At 31.8% G+C, this 21,243-nt stretch overlaps 1 protein-coding gene and 2 long non-coding RNA genes across 3 annotated transcripts in view; all 3 read right to left on the reverse strand.

Annotated features, from left to right (window-relative positions):
• Window positions 1-697: 697 nt before the first annotated feature.
• LOC138309490 (uncharacterized) lies at window positions 698-2,130 on the reverse strand. The gene is made up of 3 exons (XR_011206289.1): window positions 2,044-2,130; window positions 1,593-1,658; window positions 698-1,118 (listed from the first exon to the last, which is right to left on the reverse strand). It is a non-coding gene; the product is annotated as an uncharacterized lncRNA (long non-coding RNA).
• Window positions 2,131-2,402: 272 nt separating this feature from the next.
• LOC138309483 (uncharacterized) lies at window positions 2,403-4,128 on the reverse strand. The gene is made up of 3 exons (XR_011206287.1): window positions 4,008-4,128; window positions 3,725-3,779; window positions 2,403-2,759 (listed from the first exon to the last, which is right to left on the reverse strand). It is a non-coding gene; the product is annotated as an uncharacterized lncRNA (long non-coding RNA).
• Window positions 4,129-7,342: 3,214 nt separating this feature from the next.
• Window positions 7,343-21,243, reverse strand: part of LOC138321791 (uncharacterized) — a 127,647-nt gene continuing 113,746 nt past the window's right edge. Inside the window, exons 2-7 of the mRNA XM_069266118.1 lie at window positions 14,904-14,951; window positions 14,576-14,630; window positions 11,209-11,529; window positions 9,044-9,078; window positions 7,903-7,960; window positions 7,343-7,419 (exon numbers count right to left, since the gene is read on the reverse strand). Of these exons, the coding sequence (XP_069122219.1) occupies window positions 7,343-7,419; window positions 7,903-7,960; window positions 9,044-9,078; window positions 11,209-11,529; window positions 14,576-14,630; window positions 14,904-14,906 (549 nt within the window). The 5' untranslated portion in view covers window positions 14,907-14,951. The remainder of the gene's footprint in view (window positions 7,420-7,902; window positions 7,961-9,043; window positions 9,079-11,208; window positions 11,530-14,575; window positions 14,631-14,903; window positions 14,952-21,243) is intronic.

A 21,243-nucleotide genomic window follows, 5' to 3' on the forward strand; every position in this document is an offset into this window, starting at 1 on the left:
TTTAAAAAGTTGAAAATTAACTAACGAGAAATTAGATAAACATGATAAACCACAGTCACGCTTTGGGGAACTTATTTATCCCATAACTTTTGCTCTATATTTATACCATGGTGACCATTTTCTCGTCTTCAATCAGAGAAACTTACCGCCATACATTATGTAGTGATATCTTTCCGCCATAAAATATATTGCCTAAATAGAGAGCCAACATTCTATTGTTTGATACTTTGAATAAGCAACTACCTGTTAAACAGTAAATACAATGCTATTTTAAAGAAAATGCTCTATGAAATGTAGCCCCAAGTTGAGAGCCAATCGGAATCAAGAGATCTTTGAATTGACCAATCAGAGGCGCTGTAGGTGTTTACACACAAGAGTGTGTAAACATAAATGATAACCAACTGCTATGGAATTTATCACATGGTTTTTTCCATTGTGAAACATGTATAGTTATGGGATAATAAGTCTTACCAACCTTTCAGCGTAGAATTCATTGATTTAGAAGCACGAGTGCATTGTACAGTACATACATCATACGTATACCGTCTTTAGGGAAATCCCGAAAAAGTGTATTTTCCTTAATATCGTGGACTCAAAAAGCAATATTTGAGTTTAATTACTTTGTACATAAACAACTAGTTTCAATTATCCCTTTACTAGTTTTTAAGCATGGTAATTTCAATACATAAAATACAACTTTTGATAGTTTTGCATTTTTATTACAAACATCATAAGAAAATAAACCATTTTGGAAATGTTGAACATGGAAATTATATTAAATAAAAACACATATTAAACCGTATTTGGTAAAATTGATTATCATAGTCACACAAAATATTTGTACGTTCACTTTGCGCAATAATGTTAAAGCCTTTTGATTGAAAGTTTAATAAATTAATGCTGATCTTGGTGAATTTAATACAAAACCGTGCAGCTCATCTTATGTAGAGTCAAAGCTTGCAATATGCCCAATGTTATTCGTCATATCATAATGTCACATATAATCAGAAGAACAGTAGGTCTGCCACTACATCAGCCGATAAGCAGTTTGGCGACGACCCCGACCAACAATACCATGGGAGTCAGGACGTGGCTCTTGGAACCGCTATTAGTTTCACCTAAAGAGCAAATTGTTATTATTAACAGTATACATTAAAGAAATCGTTTTAATTTCCTAGTGAAAACAATCAATAAGTGTATGTTTCTTGGACTTTGAGGATTTTTGATGATAGAAAAAAAGAATGATTCGAATTGGAGAGTTCTGTGTTTGGGTTTGGTATTTTTGAGTCTTGTTTTAGATTAGATAGTGTCTCTTCCTTCGCAGATAAAATATTTCTCACAATCAATGTAAGCCAGTTCCATAACCTCGTAAGCGAGGGAAATATGATAGAAATGCCGTGAAGTACAAATAAACTATTATGTTAAAATGTTTTAACGCGCAAATTGATTCATTCCAATGTCAAACAATAACCTCATCATTGGCTTTATAGATCTTAACTGTCATCCTGATCAGTAAAGAAGATAAAACTACAGAACATAATTATTGTATCTTTCTCGCTTTTGAAATTTTACATTAAAAATTATTAATTTACCTGTGCATTTGTATAGACAATCTTGCTGTGCTGTGCATTTAGAACCACAATCCGCGGTAGCTGTTGCTGGAAACGAAACCATGTCTTTATTAAGTTTTTACCAAAAACTTTTCTTAGTGAATCTTACGCTACACTTTTGCCTGTTAAACTCAGGATTAGAAAAGATAACGTTGTAACAAATAAATTATTTTGTTAAAAAAAGAACGCCAAAACGTCCTTATGGTAAGGATAGCAAGCGCAATGCGATCCAAATGTGAACTACGTACCATTTTGTTTATGTCGACTTGCATATGTTTAAGTCATTCGATTTCATTTGCAAACTCATTGAATGCCAAATTGCGTCGTAAGGCATAATGAACTAAAATCATTAATACCATTTTTGTATGTTCGAATAATCAACACCAACATTACTAAAATATATATAGAGAGAATAAAAACAATTATTTATTACCTCTACGTTTCCGGACCGTAGATGCTGGTGTTGCTACAAATATCAAATTAGATACTACATATATATACAATCACAAACTAAATAGTTTTACGTTTTTGAACATCATATAAACCAATTTCCACAAAAACCTTTTCCTAAAAATATTTAGGAAGGGAAGCATCTTTGTTTACGGTGGATACGAACGTTTTCTTATACAGAAAATGTTGAAAGAATGACAAATTCTAATATCAATACAGACAAAATGACAGATTCAATTTTCTCTAAGCTTTGACACAAATGACATAAACAATTTGTAACTTATCAAAAATATTGAAATTTTGGTTTTATTGTATGTGAGACATTTACTCTTCTACAGTATGGAATTATGTATCAATAGATACGTAGTGTATGGGCTCATATGTCAATGGAATACATTTTAGTCATATAGTTTATCTTTTGCTAGCATAACTACGCCTATGATATACCCCCATTCGAAGAGGTGGGTCTCCGAATAATGACATATCCCCGTAAGGTGGGTTTCGTAGAACATAATGTTACACTGAAATGTTCAATAGACGTATAATAGGATACGTTACTCGCTAGAGTAGTTGTTGGTGTTGTTATAGGAGCTGCTGTTGTTGTCGTCGTCTGCGGCACACATTCAGGAGTCTTGCATTTACCCTTGTTTCCACATGGATCATCTAAAACTTGGGTGGTAGTACAATGTTCGAGTCCATCTTAAAAGATAAAAAAAAAATCGAAACATTTCATAGAAACAATTTCTTACTTTCTATATAACAATATAAACGAGTAATATTTCACATTGCCACCTGTAAATATCGTGAATAATCAAAATTCAATATTTTTAAATTACTAAACGATACATAATGCAAGTATAACTTCCGTAATGTATGCGTTGTTTATAAATGGTAATGCAATGACTTGACCCAAATATTTGATGATAGCCAACTGCATATACGGTATTGCTTACATACTCATACATGCATGTAGTTGACTATGCCACACAAGATGCTATTGATACGAGCGTTGATATGTTGAATGATGTCTTGTAAACACATCATGTACATGTATAGATAATCTTTAATACTTAAGTACAGGTCCACGTGATAACACAGAGAAATACACGTTTTCTTTGGTTTATTTTTACAAAATTATTAAGGCAACTATCAATGACTATTAAACGTTTAGGGCACATCCCTGGTTTAAAGCAGAAATTCGTCACATAACGTGTAGATCACAAATTGAACAACTTATACCAATTTATTTCAATGCATCTTAAACGAAATATAAAATTTCGCACTTTTTTTTGGTCAAGTAATCTGACCTAAGCTTTTGAAGATTTCATTGATAAAGCAAATTCCTGTTTGTTTCAGAGGGGTAAAACAATCGCGGCTTTTAAAAATATGGTAAACGAATGTATATTTTATAAATGTGTTTGTCACCGGGAAATGGGTATTGATTAAGACATAAGAGACATGCCATAGTTACTGTACCTCTTTTTAAGCATACAATAACGAGCATTTTTTAATCTGTTTTCAATTGACTGGTTATTCTATATATGACGTTTTGATATAAATATAATTTGATAACTACCAGCAATTGTGTTGGATGTACTAAAAGGATTTGATATCGGGGATGATTGTGTTTTACATTCCAAAGGTTATAAACTATTAATACTCACATGCAAAAGATATCAGAGTTATAACCACTAGGAAAATAATCCCCTTCATAATTGTCTGAAAAAATGAAAATAGTCAAATCGAGTTAAATATGATCGTTCTTAATACGAAAAAATATTTTTCAACGTAATTGCAAAATTCTTATATTCTTTTTTTCATTAAAACAGCAAAAAATCCTAAAATTCAAATTCCTGAAATCAGTTATATGCAGAAATATCACATTTAAAATAAACTATTAATTATCCATTTTTCGCTAATGGGGTAAGTTGATTATAACCGACATACCGTGAATATTCGTGTAATACTCCAACAGTGGATGATTATCGGTCTCGTTTGATATCACAGTTGTAGATGCGGTCCCCGAACTGCTAGGGAGGGTAGCTATCATACTCGTTTTATATCAGTAATGTTTGGTGTTTACCTAGGAAACCTTATCACCGACTCAAACAAAACACACTACGCATTCCAGAGGAAACATAGATATTACATGTGGTATATGCAGACATAAAAAGTGTTTTAGGTCTCCACCCGTGTTATAATTGTATATGGACTTTGCATATATACAACAATGTATAGACCGATTCGACCATTTCATTTGACATATTTAAACTGTGATAATGTATATTATTAAGAAATGCAGTTACATTACACGTGTCAGCTACAACGTATATAAATTGAGCGCCGATGAAAACGCAACACTGTTATAATATGCAAAATTTATATTCAATTAAAAAGTGTTGCGTTTTCATCGGCGCTCAGTATAGCACTTGGTGTGTTATTTATACCGACTTCAAGATCCATTTAACAGACTTTGCCACTTTCAATGGAAAACTGATTGGCGAATTAGAAATATACTGATCTTTTTTTCGTGTGGGGGACCCGTGCGTGTAATGGGGCTTTGGAACAGTATACATGTACATAACATATACTGTTATGCGATAGACTTTGGAAGTTGTTTCGATAGAAAAACAGAATTAATGTTGTTTGGTAACAAGGTTTGTTACGTACTCTAAGGGGGATAACTGAAATAAAGAAATCAATAGAGCTATGCCATATTTGACTACCGCTAAAATACTCTCGAAAGTTAGCCCATTCGAAAATGAGCCCGTGCTTGAAAATTAGCCGGTAATCTCTTATTATGAAAGAAAATAAGCGTCTTTTATTTTCAAGTTTTTAGGGTACTGAATTGACTGGATATTGGCGTTGCAATATGGTGAATGATACACAAAATCGAGATAAACACGTATGGATAAATAATACATTCTCAGATGATAATGATATGCATTGACCTTAATCCGCTATAAACGTCAATGATTATTGCAAACCAACTTTTTTTAGGGCTACTTCATTTCGCTATTTAATTACTAATGTTGTAATAATATTACACCGCCATTTAAGGTATTTAAAATAGAGAAATGTTTTTGAGACGTTTGTTTTCCGCATTCCATTTGAAATACGCGGAATTAATCGCACGCGTAAACACGTTGATTTACAGTACATGCTTTTGAATTCATTGTTGAACATACATTATTGTATTTATCACGATACATGTGAAGGTGTTGAATATTTCATTCTTCCATACCTTCCATACCCACACAGGGTTATCCCGCGCTTGCTAGGGAAAAGATAACTCTGTCTTTTACCGGGGTAGGGAAATGACAGCTCACACGCGCTTGACAATGACGATACATGCGTAGATTATTGTCGAGGACGCCATTAATTGTAACATGATAAAGATAATTCTTAATCTCATTTTTTTAAATATGGGGGGAAAATAATCTTATATGGGTCTGACAAGTGGACAGAGATATATCAACCCTCGTGAAAGGCTGAGTTAACATATAGTCTGTTAGATGATAATTTTAATTAAAGATTATTTTGGTAGATTGATATGCGTTATTTTGATCATTGGGATTAGTATGTCAATTTTTACATGTAAAAGTATTGGAGAATGATCAGAACGATAGCTTATACCAATGGTAGCATTACTGATAAGGGGATATCAATCTGAAGATACACAATAATAGAAGTCTAGCTTGTTTTCATGTGGACCAGGCCATGTAAATTGAATCTTATTAGTATTACATTTTTTCTTTATATCTACAAGATCAATCCGCGTAAAAATTATTTCATATCTCAACATCATTCTGGAAAATGTATTCGTATTGTAAACATGGATACTATGATATAATGTAAACACATCTCCTTCTCCATGTCGTTTGTATGGGAAATCTAAAAGGGCCAATCTCTCAAGTTGAAACGGTTAAATGTGTGTAGAAATAAACTAAATATGAGTTTTATTGTCTTACATATATTCGTAGCTTTGTGAATAGTGACTCTAAATAAATAATTCGTGTGAAATTATAGTACATTATATAATTATATACATTGTATATGCATGTTATATTTGAATTGCTTCCCTTTACTATAAATTTAATTAATATCATCTGTATTTTAAGGGGATATACATTACATATATAATTTGCATTATTTTTTGCAGAACCCCCTTTCAACGATAGCAGATACATAATTAGAAGCTTTTGGTATTTCAGGGTTGTAACTTGTAACAGCTATGCATGCAAGAATGGAATTGAATCATTATCCTATTGTATAAGGATAAATTATTGTATTCATGTATTTTGAATGTATATTGATAAAATTGAATCGTTTTTACTAAAAGATGATACATCGATTCACTTAGATAAACCCAAAACCCTCATTATACATGTATTCTATCTTCTGATATGAGTCCGTTGTTATTTCGTTTCGCAACATTTTGTTTCACTTGTTACATACTGTGTTAAGTTGTGAATGTATTGGAAATCCTGTTTATTTGCCCTTGCAATTTTATTACAATTAAAAACCATGCTAATGTGCATTAATATTTATCATTTGTATAATCAATGCAAATCAGAATTCATTGATTTGTAAATATGAATTTGAAATATTAGCATGCAATGGATGAAAATTTATAATAAACTTATAACAAATGTAGATGAGAGTTACCACGTGATATGTATCATGTATGATGTGAGGACCTATATCAAATTATAACGACTGAAAGCAAATTTCTAGTATTCCTGTTATGTTAATAGTTTGATCAACACTTTTCACATCATCAGACAAATTACTCTACTACCTTTTAACATAAACTTAATACTGCAATGATTTCATAGCACAAACCCTGAATGGGCTAAATATACAAAAACAACGAAAACGTATTTATTTCACAAACTTTTTTTTATTCCAAACAATGTATAAAAATAAATAACTTGCTGGAAAAAATCACCGACAACACACGATTTACATGGCAACCTTATTACGACAGTCACACAGAAATAGATACGATTTAAAAAAGTTTTTGTATGTTCGTGTAGTTTTCTACTGCTATTATAAAGCGGATCTAGTGAACGTACAGATGAATTTTGATTCAGACTGTCTGATCATTATTCTAAACTCAACAAAAACAGTTCATATCGCATAAGGCGTGTACACTTTGCAGCTCATCTTCTTATGAAGATTCAAAGCTTGCAATATGTCGTTGTGATGATGTTATTCGTCATATTATCGATAACAGCATATGTGTATATAATCAGAATAACAAATTCCTCACAGTCTGATTAACGGATGAACAGCTTGGCGAAGACTCCGATCAAAAGTACCATAGGTGATACAGCATGCTTGATGGATCCACTTGCTGGAATAGAAGAAATATTAGTTGTCCCTTGTAGCTTTGATACAAAAGGCCTACAGAATATCCTACTTATAGTTGAATTATTAACTGCAAGGCGAGAATGAATGATATAAATATTCTTTCGAAAAACTTGATCAGGATATCGATGTAATGCATGGGCGTGTACAATCAACGAAACAAACTAAATTTAAACATAGAATGGAATAATATGTAACGTCTAAATTCCGTATAATGACTATTGCTATTTTTACTAAGAATAATTAATTGCATATAACTTTATTGCTTGTCTGATCGTCAGCTAGAAAAATACTAAAGTGAGCCGGGGTTAGTGTTTGAGCATAAAAAAGCAGTAAAAAACAGTAAAACAAAACACTTGCAGTTTTATTTGCAGATGTCAATCAATTGAATTTATTGATTTTTGATATTAATATTGTTTTAGATGCTTTTGTTGATGATTTCTTTTTGTGGTACATTGATGTGACTTACTTACTTTTGCATTCATATAAACATGTTTTTGCAGATAAACAGGTCGGGGAGCATTTTGCTGAAAAGAAGAAACAATATCACAGAATTTAACTAGATACAAATATTGAGTTTGTTACCTTAGAGTTTTTTATGTAAAAGTATTTTTCCACTAAGTTTGATTTTTGAAAATAAGACTTCATACATATTTATGGTACAAAACAAATTACTTTTGTGGTGTGCTTGATTTTTTAACTACTGTAATTCAACCGTAACTATGTGTGGTTTTACCAGAATTTCACTATTTGACCAAAGCAGTAAAAGTTAAGCTAAAGTAGTATTTTCGAAATTGATTGTTTGATAAGGATGCTTGTTTGCAAAATTAATAAAGAAAATAAAGCTTGTTTTTTTAAAGAAAATCTTTATAACACACATCCAACAATTCGTTTTGCTCAGATAACAACATATGTTACCCCAACCGCCTGAATTGTGAAGACGAAAATTTTCTGGTTTTTCACAAATCTCTAACGCCTCAGAGAAGTTTTGATGACTAACATTTTTCTAGAATCTTACAGTTCCGTAGACAAAACATGTTTTTTAAATGGCATACCAGTTGGTGGCTGTTGTCCCTTCACACATTTTTTTTTTCATTTTTCAGTATTTTTTTCTGTCTAAAACTTCAAATTACTATAACTACACTAAAAATACGTAAAACTAAATAATGATAGGTTATTATTTCACACTTTAATCATAAAATATATATATTAATGTATCACAGTTAACTTTTACAGCATAAGTGAACTTAATATGTCTAAAAATGACGTCGAACAAGCGATTTTAATGAGAATTTGGAAGCCAAAAAAAGGTAACATTTGATCCTCTACAAAGCATAAGAAGCGTACAGTTTTTCCAAATGACCGACATTTATATTTTTCATTACTTTAAGGATAATGTTATAACACATTCTACAGACAATAGGAGTCTGAGTTATTGTCGCATATTTCTGACAACTTGCAACAAGGTTTTTTTTCTTTTTTTTTTCTTTTTTTGAAAATTATTTAAAAATTGTTCAACCTTGAAACGAGACTTTTTACAAGACTAAAATATCACCAGAGAAGATCCATCCTTAAAATATATAATATAATTTTGTAAATAAGATCCATACCTTTTTCAGTTGATCGTCGTTTTTCCGGCCGGACACTGAAAGCTTAGATAAAAGTATTTTTTACTTCCTAAATCTAACACATTATAAAAACGAATACATCTTAGCACATACTATAACAATAGATGTGTTTCTCATACTTAAAACATGCCATCTGCGATCAAGTACTCCTCGACTTATACACATGTCTATTACTGAAATATTCAACTTTTCTAATTGATTCTTTACCTGTAACCCTTTGAGAACTAATCCACTTGTTTATTTTATTAAAACAGCAAAATTGAATGACCTATGTGTGTCTGGTACTACAATATTATCATTTCTCTGTTTAGCTTTAGATGTTCAGAATGGAGAAATTGTTTTAGAGATAATGAGAATTTTTCCAACAGAAAACGAAAATGAAAATGGTGACCTGAAAAGTGTTTTTTCCGGATATTTCATGTGCAGCATATGCATAAGTATATTCGTGCAACACATAATGCTGAACAAAAAATACAAAATAACCAATCATTGTTTAAGTTTTAGATGATGAAAAAATGACACTTTAAGGTTTAATCAAAGTGGGCATTTCCGTCGATTGATGGGTAAAGAAAAAGAAAGCGCCGAAAGAATCGCCCTTAAACACCACAGTTTTTTGTAAAGGGGAATAACTTAAGAAGAAGACCTTCATTATAACTTGACAAGAAGAAAACTGAAAAATTCACAAAAAAAACATAAAAATAGAGGTATCAAGGAAACATACCTCTATGCCTCGGGTTTAAGATATTAGGCCTATACTCGTGACAAAAAAACCGATGAAAATATAAAACGAACGAGGGTCATATAGGACATTTGTAAGGCATGATGGAATTTTAAATCAGGGGAAAAGAAATCCAAAAGCACAAAAGCTTCGGTTTATTTCATTTGCAAAAGAGGATGACAATAAGTGTTATTTCTGGATCCTAGGACGAAACACTACATCAATACCCGTTAGACACCCTATCGAATGCATAAAGTCTCATTCTGCCCTCCGTGGTTGTCAGGTTTGCCCACGCTTACATTAAAAAAATGTTTTATAGTGATAGACAATAAACTGAATGTTTACACCCCATATTCAATCATAAGTAAAAAAGCAAATTCTAGGAGCAATAAGGAGAAACATTTAGACATATGGACAAAATCACTTTCCTAAATTTATATAAATCCCCCTGTTCGACCCCACTTTGAATACGCATCACAAATCTGGACGACGATATTTAATAAAGACACCCAGATCATAGAAAATGTACAACATCGAGCTACTAAACTGGTTAATCCATTAAAAACAAATCATACTCGGAAAGACTCCTTGTCTTAGGACTACCATCACTCCAATATAGACGCGCCAGAATGGACATGATTGAGATATACAGGATTCTTAATGAAATCGACCTTTGTGACAAAACCAACTTACTATCATTGAACAATGAAACCAGAACAATAGGTCACTCCAAAAGGGTATCAAAATCACTGTAGATTAAATGACAGGAAATTCTCATTTTCACAAAGAACAGTAAACATACGGAACAACCTATCTGACAAAAAAAGGTAGTAGTCATGTTCTTACTTGGAACCCAGTTTAAATCATCTCTAAAATGAACTGTGGAAGAAACAAATTCTGTCCAGATTGTTATTCCGACCAACCGGAACAGGAAGTAAGTAGTACTGTGATGGGTCAGAGAGGCGACGACCGCCTATGACCTCGACGACAGGTAACAGGTATAGACTTATTACGGGGGTTTCGGTCATCCAAATTAACAATTAAACATGTGTTTACCCAAACCCAGAATTGACCGATCGCCAGACAGCTCACGCACTTGGGTGCATTTAATGTCGGGGCGAACGTCGTAGCATACGCAATATAAAAGGCAGAGTTACGTAGTGTTTGATTGACAGATCATCAATTTTCCCAAAGATGTCAGATGGGGATATATGAGCATTACATGTACATAAGGTAAGTCATCATATATTGTAACTATCCCAAGCTATATTCCCTACCAACATATTCTTTGAAACACATTTTACCACAGAGATATTAAATTAGGGGATGAAATGCCATTTTTCATGAATCTACTTGAGATTAGATCATGAATTTTAGTTTTAAAACGAGACGAAGTCATAGATATGATGATAGAAGACTCCTCCTCTACCAGGTGCTGCTGTTGGTCCTGAACCTCCTGAACTTCCTGCTGCTCCTCCTCCTGCTGGTGCTGCTGTTGGTCCTGAACCTCCTAAACTACCTGCTGCTCCTCCTGCTGGTGCTGCTGTTGGTCCTGAACCTCCTGAACTTCCTGCTGCTCCTCCTCCTGCTGGTGCTGCTGTTGGTCCTGAACCTGCTGGCGTTGTTGGTGGTGCTGCTGTTGATAGTATTGTCACACCAGTGGGATCAACACATTTAGGGTTGATGCATTTACCGCCGTTTCCACATTCTGAATTCAATAATGATGATTCTGGGCAATATGAGGTTCCACCTGAAATGAAATTGTAAATATGAGTTTTTCTGCAAGAATTTATTGCACATTTTTTAAAAAAAAAACTCAAATATTTTAGCGCATATATTATATAAACAAATACAATTATAAATCGATGTTTTACGTTTTGTTGTATTATCGTTATGTGATTTCGTTACTAAAATTTGACCTAATTATATGTGCCGTTATGTGCAAACTCATGAATTAAGAAGTTTTTGATATGTTTTACACGTCAAAAATATATCAACATTTTGAAAATACTTACAATGCAGAGTTTTTAATTTTGCACACAAAGGCTCAAAATGAGTCTTGCCAGTATTGCAAAAAATCAATACATTTGCATAACAATGGGTTAATATGGTCAGACCAAGAAGCCAAGTTGTAGTCTATGTACATGTTAACAGTTTACTTAGTAATCGTAAAGTGACCTCTGCATATATATGTTTTCATTTAAAAAAAACTTTATAACTTTTTGTCGGTGCCTTTGAATGGTTTTTACAGCTTGATTCATTATCATCAAAACAAATTTTAAATAGAGTACTAAAGAAAATATAAGATATCAAACTTTTAGCCCATATATGGCACATTATTATAACTTGATTATTTTTAGGATGACTACAGTTGTTTTAACATTATTATGATTAGCTTGTAACAAAATATCATGAGACATCAACACTTTTTTATCTAACTAGACGCTACCCAAATTGGACCACTTTTGAAGATAAGTATTAAAAATTTTCTAGTGTGTGCTTGAATCCAGATTGTTCACTAACATTCCACAAAAATTGATGCATTAAATTTTGAGATAATGATTTGTTAATTGTCAGCATGCATCTATTGATAAATAGAGTTTTGAATCATGCCTATTTCAGCCCTATGTTTCCGCAGGATTTTTGGTACCCGAAATGGAAAACTTTCTAAATGTGGTTTGATTAATACATACATGTACCTAGCCATGATGAAAACTATTTGAATCAATTTAAGGAAGGTCAAACATTCTTTTTAATTCAAAATTGTCACAATTGTGTCAAAGATATCAAATTCAACAATTGTTTTTCGTGTTTTTAAATATATGGGGATCATAAACAGCAGGAATGAAAAGTACATATTCAAAGTGGCAAAGTTACTATTCAGCACCTTAATTTTTGTTAATGACAGTTATTGTTAGTTTACATTGTAATCTCAAACTTCTGTGTCACATATTTAAAAAGTGTTCCGTTGTGGGTAGCGTTCCAATTTGGGTAGCGTCACGCTATACCACATTCACAGTTTAACTCATACTGCTTATTCTATTACGATACTAACTATTGTACGTGACAAATTGTATACATGTATATGTATGCATATGTAGGTACAGATTGAAAATTATGATAACACCTATTCAGTCAACCTATACATTTGTATTGGTGTATTTTATCATTTTTTGATATGTCCTTTTTGAATAACATTCATTTAATGAATGTGGCGTTTCTTTTTCCACGATAAATAATTGAAGATATCCATTAAGTAATTCAATAATTGTCGCTATTGTTTGTGGTTATAGATATGTTCACCACACAATTAAAAAATGCTTTATTGCAGTTTTTCAACCAATGGAAAAGCAACATAGTGCATACAATATATACATCAATAGACAGAATAGAACAGAAACCGAAGGAAACGATATCGGTTTTATCGATGACATTGGCCACAAAAGAAAACAAAGACAAATGCAGTTACAATATACAGTACCTCCGTTGATGATCATTTTGTTATTTCCCTTTTAATATCGAACATTTTTTGTCGTACTACCAATATAATTTTTAAAAATCTGAAAATGCTGTAATTTTAATCGCCAATCGTAGGAGTAGTATGTAGGCAAACTTTCATTTATACTGTTTTCCTTACAACATTTATCATATGAATACTCTTTCTTACCATTTTATTCCATTACATAAAGGTCATTTCATTTTTTTCACACACGTTAGGTTCTAGATCTATGTTGCGAATAGTTGATTCTAAATAAGGACATTCTTTTGGACAACATTCTATTTTTGTCACTGCAAAGTTTGCCATGAAACCTGAATATAAGTTAAAGGAAAACAAATATCTTAATACCTAACCAATAATAGAAATTTCCAGACATTCAGCAACTATAGCAATATCAAGTACGCACGTGTAATACGAACAGAATAATTCTCTGTGATTCTTTCAAAAATGCCATTAACGTAGTAAGATCAGCTGAGACATACACAGATAACATACTTGCTTCATATCAGTGAGTAAAACTAACTTCTCTTGTCAGTTTTAACATAATAAATGCGTTTGTGATAACATCTCTAGTATCATCTAAGTCAAATAATGAGACTATCAAGTACATCTTAGCGGTCGACAGAACTGTATCCGAGAGTGTTGTACAACAACAAACACAAATAACTCTTGTGGAATGTGTGTTCACGCCAAACGTTAATATGTGAATTCAAGATTTATGTCATAAATATACGAAAGGTCGCTTGTAGTTGTTTATGCTTTTCAAAATTTATTTACTTGAAACACATTATTTTTTTCGAAAAAAATTATCTTGTCAAAGTAAAATTGCTGAGTAAATTTGCGAACCGCATCTTTGTCACAAATTCACTCAATAATTTTGCTTTGACAGGATGATTTATTTCAAATAAATAATGTGTTTTAAATATCATTTCGATGCATTCATTCCATTAGCCGCCTAAGTTACAAACCATTTTCGTGGTCATATTATAAAGTGATAATGAAGTATATTATGATTTAGAATAACATTTAAAATAAGCTAAATATTTTTTTCACAATATGTTGAGACATACTTCTTTCAGATATATTTTTGGTTTTCAGCATTTAAGCAATGCGGTCCAAAACACAACTGATCGTTTAATTGTTCTCTATATCGTTTAATTGTTCTCTATATGAAAAAACCAAACCGAAATGACTCATAACACATCAACTATATATGAATTAAAGTTATAAATTTAAAATGAACAGATATCAAAACTTAAATGAAAATATTTTTTTCTTTTCCATTGAGAATACTTACATGTCATAGATACCAGAGCCATAAAAACAAAGACCGCACTACCTTTCATATTGATCTGAAACAATAAATGCCACACAAATAACAAATACGAAAGCGGGTAGATAAATTAGCAGGAAAATCGCACTTGACCTAGATAGTCAACCATATGTAACTATAAAATAACATATAAGAGCACAAAATAAGGAAGTTTCTTGTGAAATCATCTCCAATTGATTTAAATATTATAACAATATATTTGCTTTTGGTACAGCTTTATAGCACGAACTGATAACCAATGTGTTGCTATATTTGCAATAAGATTTGTCGTTAGAATATATACATTACGTACCATGATTGTGGATACGGTATCTATACTCCTGTAGCAGATGACGTGCACGTGCACTCCTATTTTATATACCGTTGGTTACGGGTAGTTGTTCACACACAACTAAACAGGGTAGCCGTCCCTCCCTTTTTATATCAATAATGTTTGGATTTTACCTTAGCAACCTTATCAGCATTATCATATTACTAAAGTAAACGCCTCTTACGACAAAATATTCAAATTGATTTGCCGGTAAAATCTGTAAAAATACCTTTTGAATCCTCCAATGTACGAACACTTTTCCATATTATTTTTGATGTCATTCCTTAATACCAGATTTTGGGGTCACTCCCTCTCTCACATATGATACATGTGTACCTTTCACTGTCGTACTTTTGAGTCTCCTACAAAGAAGTTATACGATACATGTGAATAGGTAGGTTCTGATAACTTGCGTGACTACAACAGGCAAGGTGCCCCCGTGTTTTCTCTAACATTAATGGACAAAATCGACCGTTGAACACAGTTATTTTTTTCGCTCAGAATAATGCAAGAACTTTACATCAAGCACAAAATGATTGCATCCTCTTAACATATCTCGATCCAGTTCTCCGCCATATATATGTGAAAGCTTGTTTATGTTCAGAGACTGACGGTTGTTTTGTTGCTATAGACTTTGACTAGTAAAAATAAACAAGATTAGTATTTTGTTAAAAGGTCAATCATTAATTACATTAAACTCTTACAAGTTTATTTGAAAAACATACTTCAATTTTAGATAATGATAAAGCATAGCAACAAAGGTTGGGTACAAAATATTAATCAAATAACTGTAATTATATTATTTCCGTTGAACAATATCTGTGAACGACGGAAGTACTATACTACTGTAGCGAGTGTGAAGTGACGCAACAAGATAGTCGCGTCCCACTCACTTTAAGTAGGCGATGATTGGCTGAACTTGATGTAGGCGGAGTTAAAAATGATTGAAGTTTCATTTGCTGAAGATCAAACGGTAGCTGAACGTTGTGGCTAAATTCATAACCCGCCAACTTTTAGCGGCCATAAAAACACCATTTCTAGCACATCTTCATAAAAAACGGCTACTACCGCTTCTACTACTACTTCCTTTCAAAATCGTCCTACACATCTATACAAAGTCCCATCGCTAAGAATTACCAGCCTCATTTGCAAAAACATTTCTCTAGATTTTTGACAATCACCTAATAAAAATTTATAGTATCTAATATATAGTGATAATATATTTCACATAAATCTTTTAATCAATTTTGTAGCTCTAGACTTTCTTTGACAAAAAAGTTCTATTTGCTTTTAACAGTAACTGATTACATTGGTCATGATCATACAGATTCGCTTTATTCACAAAATGTTATGTCACAAAACAAAATTCTATGAATATCTATAACTTAAAAAAGATATCGAAATTCCATGACGAGTATAGCCCGGGATATAGATTCATGTGGATTTTACCTAGTTGTGTTTAAATCACTATCTTTCTTGGTTTATTTTTATATAATATTTGGAGATGGTAACATGATGTCGTTTTATAAAAGTTTTCATTTTTTCAAGTAAATGTTCTCTGCTTATCCAACTTTAAATGTTATTTAAAGATGCTCCATCGCCGACAGAGCATACATGATATTCAGCATTTGAACAATAATTGGCGAGTAATCATGTATATATGTCTAATGAACACAAAAAAATAATATAGAATAATTATTTTGCCTTTGGTACATGCGCAATTAGTACTTCATTCCTTATAAGATATAAGGAATGAAGTACTAATTGCGCATGTACCAAAGGCAAAATAATTATTTTTAATTATGTACAGTACTACGAGTCTATTAATTAATAGAATAATTATTTTGCCTTTGGTACATGCGCAATTAGTACTTCATTCCTTATAAGATATAAGGAATGAAGTACTAATTGCGCATGTACCAAAGGCAAAATAATTATTCTATATTATTTTTTTGTGTATTTTCAGGATGCAATTTTTTTTTTATTTATTTTTACCTTAAAGTAGAATTATAAGCTAAAACGTTTCAATGGTGGTAATGGTGTAAAGTAAGTAACTTTTGTAACTGAAGAAAATACTAAATCGTCTGCTCTTATTTTGATAGTGAAAAATCACCGTTTGTCAGCGATGGAGCATCTTTAATAAAGTTTATTATTTTCAAAACCTAACGATATCAAATTTACCTTGATTTAAAAAATGTGTTGTATTTTATATTATCGTTGAAATTAAGTTCTTTACCATAAACAAACATCGCGTCTTAATTTTCCTGTCACAAACATTCGCCTACAATGTAAAATTAGATGTTATAGGCCTATACATGTGACAAAATTATAACTTTTCAGTATGATAGGTAAAATATAGCAAAAAAATCAGAGATGTAAGATGAAGCTTTCTTAATTTATGTACAGTACTACGAGTCGTACATTACATGTGTGTGTATCTCCAAACTTGAACTGCATACAGGGTAGATTTTGTGTATAGATCATGAGTTTCCTGACCTTCCCGAATTCATATTGTCGATAATGAAAACTAAGCCGGGTACTAATTAATAAAGAAAATAACACCAACGACAATTTGATCAATCTTAGAATATTATAATTGTTTATGTTGACATATCATCAGTACTCGCTGATACATTTATACATATTATGGCCCCGTCAATTTATATTTTGCCCGTCCACCTTGTAAACGAACCATCCAATGAGAAAACGTTTTGATTCTCGACGCCGCGGATCCCGGAGCACGTCTCTTTGATCATGTACTATCGATACTTGTCGTATTATACTTTCGGCGTTCACACATAGGGTCAACGGCAGTAAGCACCATTTTACTCCGAATTTGGATACGAAACACTCAAATTTGTAATCAATCATAACTAATAGTAGAATATACCAACTAATTCCAAGCGACGAACAATAGGAGTGGCTTAAGTGAATTGAAAACTAATATGTGGTAAACCAGGTATGTGTACATAATATAGGCATGTCGAAGGCAAAAATAGGACAAATATGGGCGGCATACTGTCCGGTGTAGGTCACTGATGTTGGCGAATAGGATATGTACAAGTGTACAATGATAGAAAACACATACTTTAACTTAGAACTAGAAGGAATATAATTTGTTTTATTAAATGATATACAATAATAGTATTTTGATGAGATCGATACATTGCTTTATTCTTAAATTATTCATGTTTTTAAGAAAGAAAAAATCAAAAATAAAAACATGAATTAAAATTCATAGCAGATTGTGTATACACACCCCAGCATGTTAAATCAACTACTGCACTTTCTCCAATTAGTCATCCCTGACCCCTTTAATTGGTTGCACATGGCTTTTGATTATCTTTTATAATTGAATTAAATTATAATGATAACAAATTGTTGCATATGTAAAGTATGAATATCAAAATAGTGGATCTCGATTCAGATGCAATATTTATAGTAGGAAAATATATATCTCATAATATGTGGTTAGCTTCCTTGAATGTAGATGAGAAACAACTGGCCGTCAACGTAAAGGATAGAGTTTAAGTCCGAATAAGTGACTGGTAGTTATTATGTTTAGCTAAACTCTACTGATATGATTTTCAAATAAACTAGCTCGAATTCGATAAAAATGACAAATAATAGTAATATGTTTGAGGAACTTATACATACTAACAATACCCGAGGGTCACAAAATGTAGTTTTTGTGATCCCGATGGTAGAATATCCCTATCCTTCATATCCACATATGAAAGAGTATTTTTCTTTCATATCTCGACGTTTAATTGCAATTTTACAACTATGATATCCCGCCATTTTCAAAGAAAACCACGACTGGAAGTCAATTTTCCATACATGAAATATTACGTGATATTTTCAACACAAATTCCGTTGTTTGCATCTTTTATAGTAAAACCAGTCATGTTTGTGAAAAAAGTGTTAAAATTTGACAGAGGAAATAGAGATTTTGCTGACGCCGTGACGTCATTAAGCTTTATTACACAGGTAGCCATGCAATACAGCCTCAGGCGGCATGAGTGTATTGCCCTAGACTAGCAAGTATAACACCCCCATGTATGAAAGAAAAACCGATATGTGAATATAAATGCATGTATCTCCATGCTAAATGTACCGCCAACTGAAATAATTGAAAGGCATAGATTATAATTCTTTTTCTTTTTCATTTCTCAACATATGTTTACAGAGATAACATAAAAATACGCTCTTTCTCTTACGCTTAATTTTGCTTATAGTAAAAGCAAATACTTTTCGTAAAATTAAACGTCATTACGGATGTATTCTTCTGAGGTTTATGAGATACGAGGAGATGAGGTTTAAGTCATGAGATTTTCAAATAAAATATATCAATGTCTGTAGCAAATTGCCAGTTGCAAATTTGTCAAAAAATTACATTACTATTTTTAGTAGATTTTTTATACGGGGATTTTAAGAAATGGCGCATTCTGCGGCCATTTTAAAATTGTGTCTTCTTCGCTTTGAGTAGAGCCACAGTTTTACCATTTTTTTACTGAAATTATATTCACTTAATCATCACTACTCCAGTATTTTTAGCTGTATCGAGCTTATATTTATTGTAAATCTTTACTGGGATCGTGGTTATTAAAATATTGAGCATTAATGTGTGAAATGATACACTTTTGTCACATTATTTCTAAATTGAATGGTAATTAGAGCACTTTTATTTTTTACTCTAAAATACTGAAAAATAACAAATATTCAAATGAAGCAAAAAAGTAAGCACACGGATCCCCCATTTTTTCTGCCTGATTTAGAAAGAACAACACTTTCCATGTTGATTTGCAAATTATTATTAAAAGTTTAATGCCAGAACTTTTTTCTATAAGGGTTAAATATGGAAAAATAGCTGAAAATGGTGTATTTTGTATCTCAAAATTAAGGGGTAGGGGCAGCATAGAAAATAAATTCTACAAACATCCGTACATTATCTATTAAGAAATTATGGCTTTAATCTCTTGTGTATGTGGTCAAAACGGCGCAATTCCCAAAAATCCAATATTTTGTCACCTATATATCTTTGAGCGACATTAACTCAAAAACGAGCACATGGACATATGTTTTTTCTTCCATTTTCTTTTATGGTATGAACTCCTATTTCCAAAAAATCTATATGAGAAAAAAGGTTAAATCAGAATAATTATAAACTCTATTCCTAATTCTCTGATTCAGATACTTTATATATGATGTGTACTATGTGTATGTGAAAAACACAATGCAGTAATATGCCACAGCTTGTTAGTGGTTACGATAATGATTTTATAATCTATTTCTGAATAATCTTTCGATTTAATTTTTCATCGATGAAATTACGTGTTGTTGACTTTTCTAACTAGTCTATGGTGAAGTATTAAGCAATGAACGTATTTCAGTTGACATTTATAGCAAATATACATAAACTGAAGAATGCCAACTGCACTTGGTAAGGTTACATAGTGGGACTGCAATGAAACTTTAAATAATGTATAGAACAAAGAACATTTACATGTTACAAATGTCAGCAATACATTGTATAAGAACAGTATTGACTTTTCAAGAAATACTTGATTGATCAATATTGCCAGAGACTAACGGATATTTTACGGTACATGCGATCACGGTTGTATTATTAACAATTTTATTGTCAACACCTTTACAGCAAAAACGAACAAAAACGCGTTTGCATTGTGTGTTGCATGGATGTCTTTCCCTACAGTATTAGATCGGTTTATCAAACATGATGAAAAAGTGGCAATTTCTATTTGATCTTTTATCCTTTAGAATAAAAACCAGAATTAGTGTAAGACATAGTTTACAAAATATTCACGTCTATTTAAAATGATTGTACAGTAATTGAGAGAAATTGCTTTGCAAACACTGTTTTATTAAATGTAAGAAAAACGAAATAAATACACACCAAATCAAATACTTCTTCTATTGATATTGTAAAATGCTATTTCTGATATAAAAAAATACTTTAAAGATGCTACACTGCTGACGAATAGTATCTATTCTTTATCAAAAACAGGAGCAGACGAATTATAGTATTTCTCTTTGGTTAAAAAGTGACATACTTTACTCCATTATCATAATCGAAACGGCTTTTTTTGTTTTGAGTTTAAAATATTACAAATAATTAATAACGTCCTTACAAAATCCTTAACAATATGCCCTATATGAAATGCAGTGCTTATTGAGGATGTACCAAAAGCAAAGCAAATTATTCCATATGTATATTTGTGTTAATTAGACACATATACACATGATAAAACATCAGTTATTATTCAAATGATGGGTATCGTGCAGTGGAGCATCTTTAATA

The sequence above is a fragment of the Argopecten irradians genome, chromosome 1 (genome assembly GCF_041381155.1).
Source record: "Argopecten irradians isolate NY chromosome 1, Ai_NY, whole genome shotgun sequence".
Classification (NCBI taxonomy): domain Eukaryota; kingdom Metazoa; phylum Mollusca; class Bivalvia; order Pectinida; family Pectinidae; genus Argopecten; species Argopecten irradians.